The sequence below is a fragment of the Patagioenas fasciata genome, chromosome Z, assembly GCF_037038585.1.
Source record: "Patagioenas fasciata isolate bPatFas1 chromosome Z, bPatFas1.hap1, whole genome shotgun sequence".
Lineage (NCBI taxonomy): Eukaryota > Metazoa > Chordata > Aves > Columbiformes > Columbidae > Patagioenas > Patagioenas fasciata.
In genome coordinates this window covers 31,642,411-31,660,371 of record NC_092560.1, presented here as the reverse complement: position 1 = coordinate 31,660,371, position 17,961 = coordinate 31,642,411, and the positions used below count along the sequence as shown (strand labels likewise).

At 37.8% G+C, this 17,961-nt stretch overlaps 1 protein-coding gene across 4 annotated transcripts in view; it reads right to left on the bottom strand.

The window, feature by feature from the left end:
- DAPK1 (death associated protein kinase 1) overlaps window positions 1-17,961 on the bottom strand; it is an 89,845-nt gene that overhangs the window by 17,316 nt on the left and 54,568 nt on the right. For 3 of the 4 annotated variants that reach the window (XM_065860793.2, XM_071802762.1, XM_071802760.1), the window contains exons 8-18: window positions 17,503-17,655; window positions 17,313-17,358; window positions 15,623-15,712; window positions 14,311-14,403; window positions 12,674-12,793; window positions 11,191-11,289; window positions 10,292-10,390; window positions 9,052-9,150; window positions 7,338-7,535; window positions 6,202-6,399; window positions 2,486-2,584 (exon numbers count right to left, since the gene is read on the bottom strand). In XM_065860793.2, the coding sequence (XP_065716865.1) occupies window positions 2,486-2,584; window positions 6,202-6,399; window positions 7,338-7,535; window positions 9,052-9,150; window positions 10,292-10,390; window positions 11,191-11,289; window positions 12,674-12,793; window positions 14,311-14,403; window positions 15,623-15,712; window positions 17,313-17,358; window positions 17,503-17,655 (1,294 nt within the window). The remainder of the gene's footprint in view (window positions 1-2,485; window positions 2,585-6,201; window positions 6,400-7,337; window positions 7,536-9,051; window positions 9,151-10,291; window positions 10,391-11,190; window positions 11,290-12,673; window positions 12,794-14,310; window positions 14,404-15,622; window positions 15,713-17,312; window positions 17,359-17,502; window positions 17,656-17,961) is intronic. The other variant, XM_071802761.1, reaches the window with a different exon arrangement.

The window sequence follows — 17,961 nt, the reverse complement described above, 5'->3', positions numbered from 1 at the left end:
AGCATTAGCAACAAGCACCAAGTACAGCAGAAAGAACTCTAGGTCAAATATATCCCCAAAAAAGCATTTTGAGATGTTTACAATTGATACATGCTAGCAGTTCAGCTCATGTGTCTGCTGAAAATCAGGCTCAGATCTGGAAGCTCAATTTATTGATTGAGATAACAGGCAGAAAAAGCATTTGCTTCCATGAAAAAGATATTAACAGAACAAAGTTCCCTTTTTTGTCCAAAACTGTGAAGAAGATGAGGCTGTTTAATTCTCTGGATATCCACTACAGAACTGTAGAGCACAAGTAATATAATTTGTATACATAAGCAATATAGAAAATGGGTTTCAGTAAGTTGTTTTCCCATTCAAGCTTTCTTGAAAAGTACATGGTATCTATACACTGGAATGGCAGTGTGTAAGCACAGCTGATATTTGAAAAGGGCTTGGTTATAGGATGCATGAAAGCATATTTCACACCTGGTGGTAATATTTTGTTGCAACTGCTGACTGGATCCTTTGTTGCAAATCACACAGCTGTGCCTGCAAGAGCTGGTCATGAGTTTAAGTGGCCATTTGCAAGCATCATCATTCAACATTTTTAAGCAATCTGACAATTTTAAACTTCGTACAATTTTAGAAGCTTCTGTAAGGAGAAGCCAAGAATGTGGTGCCAGGTAGCATATGAGTACAACATAATTTTTGGGGAATATTCAAACACTGGAAATGGTTGTATATGCCTGGAACACAAGGCTTCCTAAGGTCGCTTATTAACATTTGTGCAATCAAATTCAAAACCAAACTAGTCATAAAATGTGCTTTAGCCTGGGCAGGAGGCAGGAAAATCATACTGCAGCTCAGTTACTGACCAGTGCTGAAAAAGCTCCTAAGAATTGCATTCAGAGAGAAGAAAAAGGTAATTAATTCTACTGCAGTGGCTCAGAAAGAGCTGTTAATAAGACTTTTCAGAACAGTTTAAAATGGACCTAGCAAACTAATGCAAAACTGAAATGCTTTTAAAATCACCACATATACTTCCTCTCCTCCTTTTCCCTTCTCTCTGCCACAACACAGCCAGAGTAATGGATAGTTATGTATATTCAGTTTGCCAGATTTAGTATCAGCACAATTTGCTTCAATATCTCCTTAAAACTCACCTAAACCAAAGAGATAAAAAGTACTTTTATCTTGGAAGGAGAGTGTCCACAAAGGCAATTATACCAACAAAGCCATCATAGTGTAAATGAAGAGACACAGCTCCAGAACTGCCCCATCACCTATTTGCTCTATCTTATCTCTAGAGTACGTCGTACTGAAAATACGGATACACAATGGGACATAGAGGAAAAAAAAAAAAGAAAGAAAAAAGAAAAAAGGGACTAAAGACTAAACCAGGTGACAAACAAAAATCTCTGGAACTTCCCACAAAGTCCACTGCATACATATTTCTTTACTACTAATAGGGGACAGGGCAATCTACAATCCAGTAGCTATCAAAAAGTCATTTTTAGATGCTAAGCCTGTTCAGGCCTCCTGTTGCATGAGATTCATAGTGGAAAAAAACACAGTGCTAAATGTACAGAAAAACAACGAAAATGTTCATATTTTCTATCAAATGGGTAAAGAAAATGAAACAGAAGTTTTCTCCTTCTTCTCTCCATTTCAGCCATCTCAGGGATACCTTGTAAGGAGGAGCTTTGAAAAACTTGGACTCAACTAAAATCTGATAAGAACATAATTTCAATAGAGCAATAGTTACTTCTGAGCAAAATGCATTTGTTGTGGTGATAGCAATGTAAACTGATTCAATGAGTCTGAAAATAAAACACAGGTAATGGTGTGTATGATGCCTATAATGTATGTATGAGGTGTGCATAATAAAAACCACTTCATTCCTACTGTGGATATGTCAGCTAGGAGAAGGACGTTTCTCACCTTAGTGAGAAGGAAAAATACCTTCAGTGGTACTAATTGGAGGCAGTGGTGCTGACTGATTTATCATAAATTATTTGTTTTACAAGGATAGTTGCATGCTAGTTCACTCCTCCATGCACCCACAGATCTCCCACAATGAAAATAAAACTTTTTAATTCCCTGAAAGCAAGAAAAATATTTAAGATACATACATTTGTATGGTGACTGTACGTGATGTGAGACGATGTACATCTTAATGACAGTGGTGCACTGTGCCTACAGAAAACACAGTGCTGCTACCAGTGATACTCGGGTGAAGAAATTCTTAATTGTAGATTAAGCGGTAGCTGTACTGTGCTTTAATCAGTTTTAAATGCAGTCGTTAAGAAAGGAACAAGGAGACAAGAGCGAATGCTTTTCATGTTATGGACATACAACAGCCTAACATTTTTTTTTCTTAGATTTCAAAATGTAATTATATTAAACCATTATCCTTTTTTCCCTCTCCTCTAAGAGATGAATTAGTTTCCTACTATCATACATCAAAGAAGCAAGAAGCGTAACAGTGTCTCTCAATACTTACACAGGTTAAAGCTTCTACATTGGCACCAGTAAGACACAGGAATCGGACAACATCAAGAATGCCGTTGTTTGCTGCCAGATGTAAAGGTGTTCTTCCATACTAGCATGGGGAAAAAAGTGTCATTTTTAAGCAATCTGACAATTTTAAACTTTGTACAATTTTAGAAGCTTCTGTGAGGAGAAGCCAAGAATGTGGTGCCAGGTAGCATATGAGTACAACATAATTTTTGGGGAATATTCAAACACTGGAAATGGTTGTATATGCCTGGAACACAAGGCTTCCTAAGGTCACTTATTAACATTTGTGCAATCAAATTCAAAACCAAACTAGTCATAAAATGTGCTTTAGCCTGGGCAGGAGGCAGGAAAATCATACTGCAGCTCAGTTACTGACCAGTGCTGAAAAAGCTCCTAAGAATTGCATTCAGAGAGAAGAAAAAGGTAATTAAAGAACAGCCAAAGAACTTCACTCCAAATTTCATGACTAATAATCAAACATATTGTACAATTACAAATACAGCAAAGGTCTTGCAAAAACCGTAAGAAAAAATACTTTTGATTACAGCTTAAGCACAACTGCTTAAACCTCATTTAAAAACAAAGGCTAGATTAACTACTTAAAAAATGGGAAACAATTTTATAGGTAAATCCCCAACAACTGTGGAGGAATCTTTTAAAGTTTTTTGGCTATATCTGAGAATGTCTTTCTAATTACCTATAAATTTAATTGCATCTTGCTTAATTAAATATGAACCAGTTAAGTAACACTAAGTCCTTAACATTTAAAGCTCTGGATTCTATTTCAATCTAAGTATTGCTGAAGATTAAGCATCTGCAGTCTCCTCCCTTCCACCCAAAGGAATAAAAGGGACGAATGCAGTAAGTCAGCCTGAAAGAATCTGAGCTTTCAGTGACACAGGGAAAGTGCTGTAAGTATTGCTTCCCAATTTTTGCTTTTCCCTCTGAGTATTTCCACTGACAACGGGTCCTCATGGCATCCACTTCTTGTCTTCCATGATCAGAGCTACTGTTGTAAATATCACTACTGTGTATTCTCTGTTTACAACTCCTCTTACTCTTACTTCGCATATTTTCATGCTTTCAGTACTGCTCCCTCCATTTCAATCCTCTGTTCAGAAGCAAACTCACAAAATTATTTAATGAAAGAGTATTTGAAAGCAAACCTAACTTTCAGACAGCTGGAAACTGAAAAGATGTCCCAGCGCCTCAAAACTCTACACCTCAATGTAAATAGCATCCTGCTGTGTATGAGGGATAGGGTGGCCAGCAGGACCAGGGCAGTGATCGTCCCCCAGGAAAGACATTGAGGTGCTGCAGAGAGTTCAGAGAGGAGCAATGAAGCCGGTGAGAGGTCTGGAGCACAAGTCTGATGAGGAGCAGCTGTGGAAACTGGGGCTGTTTAGCCTGGAGAAAAGGAGGCTGAGGGGAGACCTTATCACTGTCTGCAACTACCTGAAAGGAGGTTGTAGCATGGAGGGTGCTGGTCTCTTCTCCCAAGTAGCAAGTGATAGGACAAGAGGAAATGGCCTCAAGTTGTGCCAGGGGAGTCTTATGTCAGATATGAGGAAAAATTTGTTCATGAAAAGGGTTGTCAGACATTGGAACAGGCTGCCCAGGGAAGTGGTGGAGTCACCATCCCAGGAAATGCTTAAAAGGTGTGCAGATGTGGCACTTAGGGACATGGTTTAGTGGTGGACTTGGCAGTGTTAGGTTTACACTTTGACTTTATGATCTTGAGGGTCTTTTCCAACCTAAATGATTCTGTGATTCTATGATTCTAAATAAATGGGTATGATCTTCTACTGCAGTCTGTGGAAGAAATAAATGGTGCCTCCAATTGGTATTATGTATATGTGGGTCAACACCAGATGTGAGGACCAAGGATAAGCTGTTGTGTTAATGCACTTCCATTACAGGGCTGAAGAGGACCAGTAGAAATAGAGATTCTTTATTGTATTAGACCCAAACTTACCCTTTCAGATAAAGAACATTCTAGAAATCACTTTACTATACATGACTCCTAAAAGAATAATGGGACACAGCCTTTAACCACAGCTTCTGTGGCCACAGCGCTCTCCATAATGAAGAGAGATGCCAACCCAAACTTGTGCTGCACTAACTCACCTTCCTCAAAATGCATTCTTATCTGTGGATCTGGATTTAATTGCCTAGTCAATGAGGTTTAAGGTCAGAGGCAGGACTGGGGAGCTCATTATTGTAGGTTTTTTCACTTGGCAGCTGATGATTTTAATTATTAAAATCAAAACTGATTGCACTGGACAATCCTCAAGACAAAAAGCCTCACAACTTTCTTCAGCTGAGTAATACAGGGAAGGTCAGTGCTTTGGTAATAAATCGAAGTGTTAGTTTGAAATGTTATTGCCAGCATATGTACTTTTCCAGAAAAACAAATGAGCTAGAACATCTGAATGAAACAAGCTGCAGATAGCAACATAAAGACTCGTATGAATAAAGTCTAAAGTTTGTAGTATATAAAAATTAAGTAGGGCAGAGAAAAGACCCTCAGAGCTAAATATCAAGCCTAAGCCCCACTGCCTGTCAGCAGACTCCGAGGGCTGAACTTAACTTGTTCAAACTAACCAAAGCAAAGTTTCCTGAAACAGCTTACTTTTCTCTTAAAGACCTCTAGGAGGTAAGCCAGAATGTTAAACCTGTAAAGCACCACAGTCAGTTATCTCATACACTGCAGCATTAGCACAACAGAAGCAGCAAACATGGCACCAGTATGTCAAAGTTTACAGACCGGCTATTACACATTCTCTCTGGAAACGCACAACAATTTTTGGACAGTTCATATTTTTAGTAGTAATCCAGTGATATGTACTGGAATCAACATTTACAACAATTTTGGACAGTTCACGTTTTTAGCAGTAAACCAGTGATATGTACTGGAATCAACATTTTTAGGGTTATAACGTTTACCAAGTGTTTCTGTAATTGTCACGTGGCTGTGAAAGGATGATCAATGAGAAGGTTCCCAAAAAGCATCTTGCTCAGATTGCTGACTTCAACTTTTGAAAATAATTTTACATTTAACGTTTTCATTCTGAGGTTTCTTGTACCCTGCCAGTGACACTTTGTTTATTAGATAAATTAAACCTATTCTACTCTGAGATAAATGATTGGGATTTAATAAGTCCACTCAATGAAGAAAAACATAAACCAACCAATATGACACTTATTTTTATAACAGAGAATAAAATCTGCAGTTGAGTTAAATCCCTTGTTAGATGACTGTGCAGATTTTTTCACATAATTTGGAAGAATACAAAGCAGATTTTTCACAAAAATGTACCAGTCTTCATTTCTGTATATAAATCACTGTTACTAAATCACATCAAACCAAGGCCAGCAGCAATGCATTTCACCTGTTGTTCAGTGCCTTGATGTAATCTGCACAAAGCAAATCTATACAGCTAGGGAAGAAGGCTGGCATATACTTCAACATTAGAACTGAGTGGTAAAATTCACTTGGGCTCTTTCTTCATGTATCTTTAACCACCTATTCAACTGAAACAGGCAAATTTGTGAGGTGAGTAATTTAATACTTTGCCTTTGGCCACTCCAAGAGGTAAAAAAAGGAAACATATTTTTCATACCAGAGAACTGGAAAAGGTCATCTGATCAACAGGTGAGCTATTAAACAGAGTAGTTCAGTACCCGTATTCCATTTACCTTATTAGTGACATCCAAATTACAACTTGCTTCACAGAGTGCCATCACAATAGGAACATTCCCATCTTTGCAGGCCACATGCAAGGGGGTGTTGCCATGTCTGTCTTGGAAATCTACAAAACATCCTTGACTGATGAGAGTTTTAACTACTTCTATTTGACATCTTCGCACAGCAAGGTGGAGGGCTATATGACCATCCTGAAATCACAAGATAACTTGTGAGATACAAAAATGCTAAACATCAAAGCGTGTTGCAGAGTCACAATCATTTTATGTAAATGGATGCATCTCCTTGCCTCAAGAATCTTCATTTTGAGGGTGGAGGCAGGGAGATGCACAGTATTTGTCAGAACAAATCAGCTATGGGATGAAAGCAAATTTCTATTAAGCCACTGGGCTTTGCAGTGGAATGGATGAAATGTAAATACACATTCTCTACTGATGACTTCCCTAGGAGGTGGGAGAGTGAACAACTCTAACAATCAGCTGCATAGTGTAAACTTCTCTAGTGTTTATTGACAGAAGTCAGTGATGCAAAAGTCATGCAATCTGTTCAGTGATCAGTAACTTCAGAGACTGAGCTTGCTCTCTTTGTGGAACAATTTAAAGAGACAATGTGACGGGAAAAAACCAATTTAACTCTTTTAGAAGCGAAAGTATTTTTCTGAATTTGCTTTAATAACTATTTAGTAACTATCAGCAATAAAGGTGGCTAAAAGGAAAAGCATAGCAGAAGTCCAAGCAATAAAACAGCAATAGCTGGAAATAAGTGTGATTTATCCAACCCGTAAGAATCGAAGACAAACAGCAAATTTATCCTTTTTCTTTGAAGTTAATAGTTTGCTGCCAATTACAGAACCCAATGTTCCTGACATTTTCATATAGTGTTACTCATAAGGTGATAATTGATAAGGTGATAATGAATCAGCAAAAACCCAAATGTGGAAGAATAATCCGTGGGCAACTTTAAAGACTTTACTGGTGTCATAAACAGCCTCTGTGTGAACTGCTCAGAAAACCCACATCATGGAAACAATGCTGGCTTGCAGCATTCAAATGAAGCAATTCAGAGATACGGCTCTGTTACATCTATGATCTCTGTACGTAATTTGTGATCAAAACCAACTCAAACTAACCTTGTCTGTTGCATCAAGGTCAGCCCCGTGTTCTGCCAAGCATTCGACAATATCGTGGTAACCCCTAGCAGATGCTGTCAGGAGTGGAGTCTCCCCTTCCTTGTTTTTAATGTTCACATTGCAACCTGCTTCACAGAGTGCTTTGGCAACAGAGTAGTAGCCATGCCAAGCAGCACAATGCAGTGGGGTTTCTTCTTCCTATCAAATGGAAAAGAAAAAAAAAAACACAACAGACCTGAACCAAACGCCAGGAGGAAGAATTCCCCAGTTTAACTTAGAAAGACAGAAAGATGACATCAAAGAGGAAAGACAGTCTACGAGGTAAGCCCTTTAAAAAGATGATGTAATTTCTAATACTGACATTCTCAAAGCAAGGATAACTCAAGCCAATACACCAAGCACTAGATTTTCAGCATTACCTGGATCCTGAGAGTCAGTATTTCTCACCATAAAACTACCTACCAACAAACAATGTGGATGCCAGCAACCTTAGTTTAAATGTCTCCATGCTCTTGAAGCTAACTACCTTGGTTCGCTCACCTGAAAACTGATCCTTATTCACATGCAACTTCTACATACTGTGTGCTGAGGGACTAATCCAGTGTTTAAAACAGATCGCTCACCAAGGAGATGCAAATCCCACTAGACTTGCAGTTTGAGGCAGATCACTCTGACTACCATGTTCAAAAGACACATCCTAATGAGTCAGGAGAATAGGCAGTGACCTGGGTACTTAGAAACCCAAGTCCTTTAAATGTGCAACGCAACAAGCCTTTGAAATTGCAACCATTTTGAGTTTAGTTATGACTGAAGTTCTAATTTGCTTTTTGCTTGAACCCAGTAGGCTTCAAAATATTCACCTTCAATCTCCTTGCACTTTGTAACAGTTATGTGGAACATCGTTAAGGAAGACAAATGTTTTACAAAAATAAGCTATTGAAAGTAGCCCACTGAAAAGCAGAGAAGACTAAAACCCACCAAAAAAGTAATTCTGTCAGAGTCTGAGAAATGGGATACCTTTCTGTACCTGGCAAATATACACTAGGAGACAATCCATGCTAGTATTATAATATCAGAGCACTTGGACTGTATTCAAGATTTCTGTAAAAACTAAGGAAAAAGGAATAGTCAAATAGCACGTCCTGTGGTCCCTTGGCCTGCTGCTGCTCAAACAATATAAAGGTAGTCCTAAAGGATGCAGCACTTGGGAAGGCTTGTGGAACCCACACACACTGTTAAATTTGGGTCAAATGGATTTTTTTTTTCTGTTAAGCCTTTTCTTTCCTGTTTTCTTACAAGAGTTCAGAGCTCTAAAGAAGCCCTCCTGAGCCTTCCTCTCATTTCCAAAAATGAGTGCTTAACACTTCAGAAAAGTCCTGTGATGACTAAACCCAAGGTGACGTCAAGGCAAAAACTAACAAAAACCTTTAGCTGAACTCATAGAGCATATACCACCACCCATACCTTTGTGATGTTGAGTTTCTTCATCTTAAAGCTTTCATTTTCAAGAGAACCTGTGTTTTATAACAGTAGTTGGTTCATGCCACACTTTTGTTTGCATAGTCTTCATCTATTAAGAGGTATCGAAACCTCCATAATTCTGCTACTTTTTTCAAATGCAAACATGCCAGAGGCTGCAAGGCAACACGAAGAGTTTTGACCACTCATACTAAAGCCCTATGTATTGAAGAAAAAGAGAGTGCCCATGACTCACCTTGTCTTGAAAGTTTGGATTGGATCCAATGCTACAGAGAAACTGAACCACATCCACATGCCCATACCGAGCTGCGACGTGGAGAGCGGTCTCCCCAGACTGCAATTACAGAAGAACATGCTGGTGCAATTCCGTATGTCCCCCCAAGATACACTCCACTGTGTACAGTATGAATACCTGTGTGCTGCAAGGGGTCTCCTCCCTCCCCACAACCTGGCAGCACAGCTGCGGTGAGCAGAGATCTCCCACGTACCAACCATAGCTGAATGTGACAGACAAACCACCACCTGACAAGCTATGTCTTCAAAGACCTTCCTTTTTCAGAACTTGTGTTCCTACTTAGTTTGTTCCAGGTCACAGACACAATGGGATTCCTGAGCAATACGAGGAGGCTGCTGCATGTGCAACCAGCATTGAAACAGATGTCCTATTTCTATTTACACTATTTCCATATACCCTCCAGCACCCAGCAGTTGGCCTAACACCTTGGTATATCCTGACATATTTTGGTGATTACATGCTATTATTTACAACCTTTTGTTGAAATTATATGAAAAATAAATGGTATTTTTATTAAGAGAGTAACCTCTTTCCTAGTAGCCCTATCGTGAGTCGAACACTACTTCTGCTCATGCGCATCACCTTGCACTAGTTCCCTCAATAAAGCAAACTGTATTTTACAAGCATAACTGCCTCTGTACTGGTGCTTTGGCTAGGATAAAAACATCACCACAGTATGAGATTTTAACAGCAACTAGTTTCTAGGGCAGATGTTGCTCAAGTAACACTGCTAGAGACAAGGTAAGTGCTCATCAGCTATAAATTGTTAGGCTTCATTATACTCAATAACAGTCAAATTTACTTGTCAGGTAAAAGTGATTTTCAATCAAGAGGAATGAAAAAACAGAATCACGATTCTACCCTGAGTTCCAATGAGAAATCTCATCTTCAAGTGAAAATTAATTTAGATTTGTACTTCCCCACCTACCCACCATGTACTCACATTTAATATGCACGCTCGGTTAACATTTGTCAGGAAAATAATCAGTACACCCAGCTACTTTAAAGCTGTGTTATCACAGCCCTATATGTCAGCTTATACAACCACACTAAATCCAGTCACAAACTTGGAATTATGGCATGGCTGAAAACCATTTGAATTGAAAGACCTCTATCTTTGCTAAGATGAAGTTATAAAAAAAGGTTCTCTGTATGAAAAATTAAAATTTTTTTTTCTTACCTTATCCTTAACATCCAAAGGACATTTATTGTCACTGAGAAATTTCAGTGTTTCTACATGACCATGTCGAGAAGCCCAATAGATTGCATTAGATCCAGCCTGTCAAAAATATGGGATTACAGATGTTATTGATCAATATAGAATCCTAATTCTAGATTTTCAGCTGAGGTATATATGCACTTAGATGTACACAGATATATTGAACTGCTACTAAACTTACATGTACATATTTACCTTTTTAAAAAAACCTTAAAATTGGTTCTACAATCCCACATATCAACAAAGATAACAAAAACCTCTCTACACAAAGATGATTAACAAGATCACTAACTGTCTGCAAGGATAATCCGCTTCCCCTCGGTAAGGGAGCTTTTTGGAAAGAACGGTACTGAGACAAAAACCTTACTGCTGCTTACTTTACCATCTGTTAGACACAGAAGCAGACAGTACTTCCAAGTATGCTCTAAATGAACCCCAGATTGTTAGAACACATTTGGAAAAAAAGCTTATTGCAAAGCACACCCTCCATCACATATGAGTTCTAGTTGTATGATTCCCCATCATTAAAATGTACATTTAGCATTCCATATTAAAGAAAGTTCTCTACTGTGTTTTAGGGCAATCACTAATTCAAACTAATTGAGGCAATTTTCTAAGCACGAATTACATTTTAAGATTAGTATCATTCAAATTACTTCAGCTAATAAAGTGATCAAAATCTGCACTGGTAATAAATGACATTATTAATTAATTGCTTTTATCTTCTTGCTGTGGAAGACAGAAAATGGGCTCTACAGCCCAGATTTTTTCATTTCCAATAAAACTTGGTCTGAATTGTTTCTCCTCTGCTAACTGTACTGAAAAAATTATTCAGAATGGTAACAAAGCAGAACACTGACCTTATCTTGAACATCAATACGGGAACCACGCTTTAAAAGCAACTGAAGCATCTGAATGTTTCCACAGCCAGCAGCAATCAGTAGGGGAGGTGTACCATGCTAACAATGAAATACAAGCAAGAATGATACATTTAATTTTTGAAGGATTAAGAAAAGAGTGGAATAGAAGACAGGCATTGATGCCAGAGGGATTGACTCTGGACTTCCAGTTTCTAATTAAGCCTTCAGGGAATGTGATAGAGAAATTAATTTGTCCCTTTGTCCAAGGAAATTTATTGTACAGCAATCATCCATATTTTTGAGGTGAATTCACATTTAATAAATGATACACCACACACTAAAGGCATGCTTTTAAAATTAGGACTATTAACGTTAAGCTCTCATTAGCCCAGTTTGGCAAGGATGTTCCCCTTTGCAATTTCTTTATATCTACATTTTAAACCGGGTTACACAGAGCGTTTGTCGCAACACCTCAAAGACACAAGCCAACAGCCTCATATGGGGAAGTTTAATAGAACTGCACCATTACAACAAAAACTACAGGTATTTCTTGGAAGGTTCAAGATTCACTACAGTAAAATAAGAGATGCTTTACTTTCATAATGCTCTTTATTAATATTTCCCAAAGTATAGGTTGTTTCAAAAAATGGACCCAATTTCATGATGGCAACATGTTACAATTATACAAAAACCTAGACAGTTTAACGAGTTACCAAATTTGGTAACCTTTTTATAAAAGATCTATGTTCTCTCCATATGCTGTAAGGACAACACTAAGACAATAGTTGAATAGTTGAATTTGTATATAGTGATTTTAAATTGGGTCCATTTTTTTGAAATGTCCTATACTTTACAATGAAAGTCAATATAAATATACAAAAGAGTGAAAAATTAGATCTGAGATTATTTATCCAAGGTTAAACAGCAGAACCAGTAATAGAACTTCAGTCTTTTGGTCTCAGTTCCATTACTGTAGCAGCAGTACACTGAAATGCTCTAGTAGGCAAGTCATTTCATTATGAAAATGAACTACACCATCTAACTTTATGTCTACATCACCAGCTTCTGCAATATGGGACTTTTTGTTTCTAACAGTGTTTTGCAAAGTCAGTTTTGGCAGTCTGTTTCTTCCTCCTTATTCTGCCATCTTCATCTGCCACAAGAAAAAAAACAACTGCAAACAAAAGCAAAGGCTGATAAACCACAGGCCTTGACAATAAATTTGATTAATAGTTTTTCAAAGGCCCAGGCAAAAAAAGAAAGCACAAAAACCCCACAACATGTTGGGCTCCATTTTCAGGTAGTTTGAGAAGCCTGAACACAGAACACATTAAAACTCCTCCTAAAGAAAGGCAGAATTATTTTGCATCCACTTGTCTTTTCCTTTTCATTTCAGGTGTTACATTTCTATTTTACAACCACATTGCTCTTTTCAACAGGGTGATAGCTAGTCCCCCACGCACCTCAACATAGACCACACTACCTTGTTGGGTTGATTGACATCATAATTTGTCAGAGATCCCAGAAGGTGCTGTAACCCAGGAACATTGTCATCATTGATGGCATGAATAATAGCTTTCATAACAAAAGAATCTTCCTCATCCTTGTAATTAAAGGAGAAAGAAGAAAAATTGTTAGCTTCAAGGAAAAAATCCTTTTCTCAACAGCTGCCAAGACATCTAAAAAATTTTTTAAAGGAAAATTTTCAGTCTTTAGAGTGCTTCAGCTGCAAATTGTAATCCTTCATGAAGTATATGGTTAACACATATGCATATTATTTGAAAACCCATACCAAAGACGCCTGCACTTTTTCTAGCACAATACACTTCCCTCTTCTGCACATGAACCTATTACACACTGAGGGTGAAAACAGGTTTCTTTTATTAGATATATTTTCTTTTTCCTCTTAGGACTTTCAATAGATGCGATACTTGCATGAAATGAAACTAATTCTATACATATATGCGAACATCAAAAAAACCCAAACTGGAGTATCAAGTTTCGCACCATCCAGGAATATGACACAGTAGATGTAATTCGGATCAAAATTTCTTCTAGTCGAATGGACCAGTTAAAATCTAGAACAGAAGTAATGAGCCTAGATACCTCTGCAGGTGTAACTTTATTTTTCTCTCATGCACTAAAATGTGAAAGAACTGAAATTCAGTGAGCTAAATTTTTCGATCACTCCCACGGTTTCAGATTTTTTAGAACATTAGCATCAGTACAATCCTTGCAGGTGCAACACTGATGTGAAATGCTGACCCAGTGTTAAAAGGCATACTTATAGCTGGGGTTTGGGAAGCAGGAAAAGGAGGGAGAGACGAAGAGAACAAAGAGCATAGGAACAAAACAGTAAGAGAAGGATAAGTGGAAACAAGAGTGCAGAGTTGCACAGGATGGACTCAGGGCAGGTAATATGGATAAAAACGGCTTTACAGAATTTTTGAAGTTTGAGCCTATTACTGTACAGAAAAGATGATGTTACTCGGCTCTAAACATATTAACATACCTACTTTGCTGATCACAGGGAATTTGTGAAGCGTATATTAAAACCTGGAGAATAAGCTAAATAAGAATGCTTTTGGATTTACAAGCACTTGTAATTACAAAGCATACAGCAATTGCTCTTGATTACTTAAATCTAGTAGACATATATAACACCACAAACTGAATACTGGCCAACTTTAAAATTTCTTCATTAAACAACTGCTTGTTGTGATACTACTGTCTAGCATTCATCAGATCTAACAGGATCTCAATGATTTTGAATATTCTGTTAAAAATTGCATTATTATTTTACACTACAGAGAGCCATGAGAAATTCAGAAGCAACTTTTTCACAATATAATAGTTACAATACAAAAAATCCTCCTGAATCACACTTCAAAACCAAGACAGCTTTCTGGAACGAGCTATCAGCTTCACCATGGTAAGTAATAAATTACATTTCAAGGTTGATGTCACGGAGAAGATCAGACTATGGATAACTGATCCTTGGTGCCTTACGAAATTAATTATGCACATTTTCGATAGCCCAATATTTCTGTTAGAATAATTTCAGAAAGTGTTATGTTTCAGATGTAGTAAAGCATTTTAAGCGTGTAAATACACACTTACCAGAGTATCATCACTCCTAGCGACGCTCATGTTACTTCTGGACAAGAAAGATCTTGATAATCTTTGGCACAAGGATATCAAGCGTACTGATTGCTTTTTAAAAATAAAAAGAAAAAAGCTATATGTAAAGAAAAAAAATCAAACCAGAATACTTGTGACAAGATGCTGTTGCAGCAATTTTAAAGGAATACTGTCATATTAGCAAAATAAATTGGTGTTTGTCTTCAATACTCTCCATCTCTTTTTTATATTGCATTTAAACCTTCAATCTCTTTTAACATTTATAATCCAAATAGGCTATTCATACACACTAAGCAAAGCTACATAACATTTTTGGATTGCTACTTTCGCCAAGCTGTTCAAATACAAAGCAAAACAGATTTGTATTATATGCTGTTGTTTGCACTGAAAACATTTAAACATACATAATTTAAAGTACGTACACACAGAAAACCTGAACTGAGTGTACATTAGCTGACAGCATTCCTTTAAATGACATGTTACAAAACAGTTCAAGAAATTCCTAGACCTGTCTAGGTCAGCAGACTAGTACTTAAATTTCATAAACACCATAGATGTTCACCTAATGAACACTAACCTGCAGCAAAGAAATTGTACTGCATAGCTGTGCATTTTGTGCCTTGGTCCACAGCTTAGCAAAATCATCCTATTTCTTGGCAATGTATAAAACTTTTCTAGTAGTAGTGACTTTTGTTGTCTTGTGTTTCAGTTCATGATAAACAGATTCCTCATAGCGCAGTACTGCCCTGGCTCAGCTTCAGTGTGAATTCCCCAACATGCACACTGAAGGAGGAAGGATAACCATCTTGATGGCTCCTTGCACAGATCAAACTTTCAGCTAATACCTTGCCCCAGTTCCGGAAAAATTAAGTGATCCCAACCTTCTAAACAGTTTAGTAGTCTCGGACCAGAAATCCTTTGCAAAAGAGACTACTGTTTCCTTCCTACTCTGTGGAGTGTTGGCATTAACTACTGGAAGAGTTAATTTTGCGAAGCCTGCTTAAGAGATGTTTGATTTACTGGGATTCCTGTACATGTACCTACACTCAGAAATGGCTTTTCTCTGAAACGTTGCCAGGACAGATGATGACAGCATACAGCTAGATGCATAAAACAAACAATCTACGCACCAGCATTTGTATGCAGATCACTAACAAAGAAGCCTCCGGTATTGCCATACTCAAGCACCTAATTTATTTCAAATGACAGAGGCACTGGTGTTTCCATGGAGCAGGTAACGCTACTGAATTTGTTTGCTACCAACGTTTTGTAGAAGTATTGAATGACTTACTTTCCATTTTCGTCGTGCTGCAAACTTTTTGAATTTCTCCATATTCACTGCAGATGCTTTTCTGCTAAGTGCTTGCTGGGTGTCTTTAGGCTATGTGCGGAAAAAAAAAAAAATAAAGCTGTTGTGAAATATCCCACAATTACTACCAGAACCTTCATAAAGCATCTTCCTGTATGCCTGTCCTTCAGTGATGACTTCCAGTTACATTATAATAGTATAATAGTACTCTAATCATACTGCAATAATAAAGTAATTTTAAGCATGATTTTAACATTTACAGCCTAGTGAGCCATACAGGTAGAATTTATTGAGAAAATGCCCTAAAGGAAATCAGACCTTAGACTATTTCATGCAACAGTAAAATATTTTTTTTCATTTTAAACAAAAAGGCCAACAGAACATTCAGCTTTGTCCCTCAACTCCCTGTGATGGAGGCATTGGAGAAGTCCTGTCTTCTAGGAGTATTTCCTGGCTGATTTTAAATGCAGCCAAACAGGCTCATTTCAGGCTCAGTGTAATCAGCTGGATTGCTTCTGGAATCACAGAAATTCACAAACCCCTGCCCGTACAGCAGTCGGTAAGGCTGCACCCTTTGAACTTTCTCATAGGCTAATACTAAGCAGCAGTTACCAGTGGCTTATATCAATTTTTACATTATCTGACCCCACACTTGAAGTAATTTTTATGGAGAAATGCTGGTAAAAGTAGTGATGGGAAGGAGGAAAAGAGGATATGACCAATGGGGTAGGGGGGAGAATGCCCGCAAAGTTAGGATATAAAGGAACATAGCACTGTACAAAACAACATGCCTTGTTGCAGGAGCAAAGACCTTGGTCCCTGGGAGACAAACTTGGACAATGATTGCTTCAATGGTTTAAAAAGATCATTTCAACATGTTAAGCATTTTTCAATAGTTTAAGATGACCCCATCAAAAGGTCAGCAAAGCACACCGGGTATCATTACTTCTTCCAGTCAAATTTGTAATTTGGCCTATTGGTGTAGAAATGTCTGACCTGGGATGCTAAAACTGTGAACTGGAGCAGCTGTGGCATGGATAAATATTCTGCTAACTGGTTCTCTGGGAAGTGGAATGGGATCAAATACCCACTGTGCATCCCCAAGACCCAGGGAATCAATGGCACTGAAGAGGTTTACTATTCACCCTCACAACATGATATGTAATTGCTCCCTCTCAACCCAGTAGCACCACAACAGCTCAATCCAAACCAAACACGGTGGGACACTGAAAGAAGAAGTGGACCACCACCCCACATCAACTGATTTCTTCAGTCACAGAATCACAGAAAGTCAGTCTAAAGAGGAAGGATGGGATGGAGATGATCCTTTTTTTCCAACCTAAATAAGAAGATTAAAAATGTGATAGAAAATTGGCCTGGGTTCAAAGAATGTATCTTTATCAGTCCAATGCTCCCTGAAGATTAGCTTCTCTGACTGAGCATGGTTTTAATCTCAATATTGGGCTACTTCCTTATTGCTGACTCGTACAGAGGATATGTTACTGAAGTCCACATTCTGCATGTGTTAGTTTTCATACAGACAGCTTTCCAAAACAGTAGGTTAGATTAAACAAATATGCCAGTTTTCCTTGTTAAGGAACTTGAAAAGTGAAAGCTAAGTATGAAATGAAGAATGATTAAAAACAAGACAGAGAATGAATTACACGCTAACCTTGATCCAAGGATGCAGCAAACTGTCTTGAATAGTCATTCTCTTCCTTTAATAGAATAAAAGAACTATTTCAGATAGTAAAAAATACATACTGCTACATGTTTCTTAAAGTAACATCTCAAAATATCAGGTATTTTGAAATACTAGAGACATAGGCTGCAACAACGCATACACAAGCGAACCAACTCACTTTGGATCCTTTACTAGAAGTCTTCGTATAAAATCTTTAGCTAGGGCACTAGTATTACTGAAGAACTCTTCTTCGAATTCATAATTCACAGCAGACACATTTGCTAATGTTTCCTGTTTGGTTTCTCCAAGAAATGGTGATGCACCACTTAGACTGCAAGACAGAATATTCCTCTCATTATATGTTGTAGAACTGCCATTTCAACCATCTCTGGTCAAGTAACAGCAGAAAGTGAACATTTTTCTTTTGTGCTTTAAGACTGCAAACATACTTTCATGAATATGTGATCTAGGAGGGCAAAAAGCTTTGCTGTAATTTCAGAGAATATTGATTAAGATAAAGCCACTGTGGAAAATCACCTACAGATTTGAAGACAGCTTCCCATACTATCTAAATCCTCATTAATGGCCATTCTGTCAATAGTTATACTACTGCTTTTATGATCATTCAACCTGAATC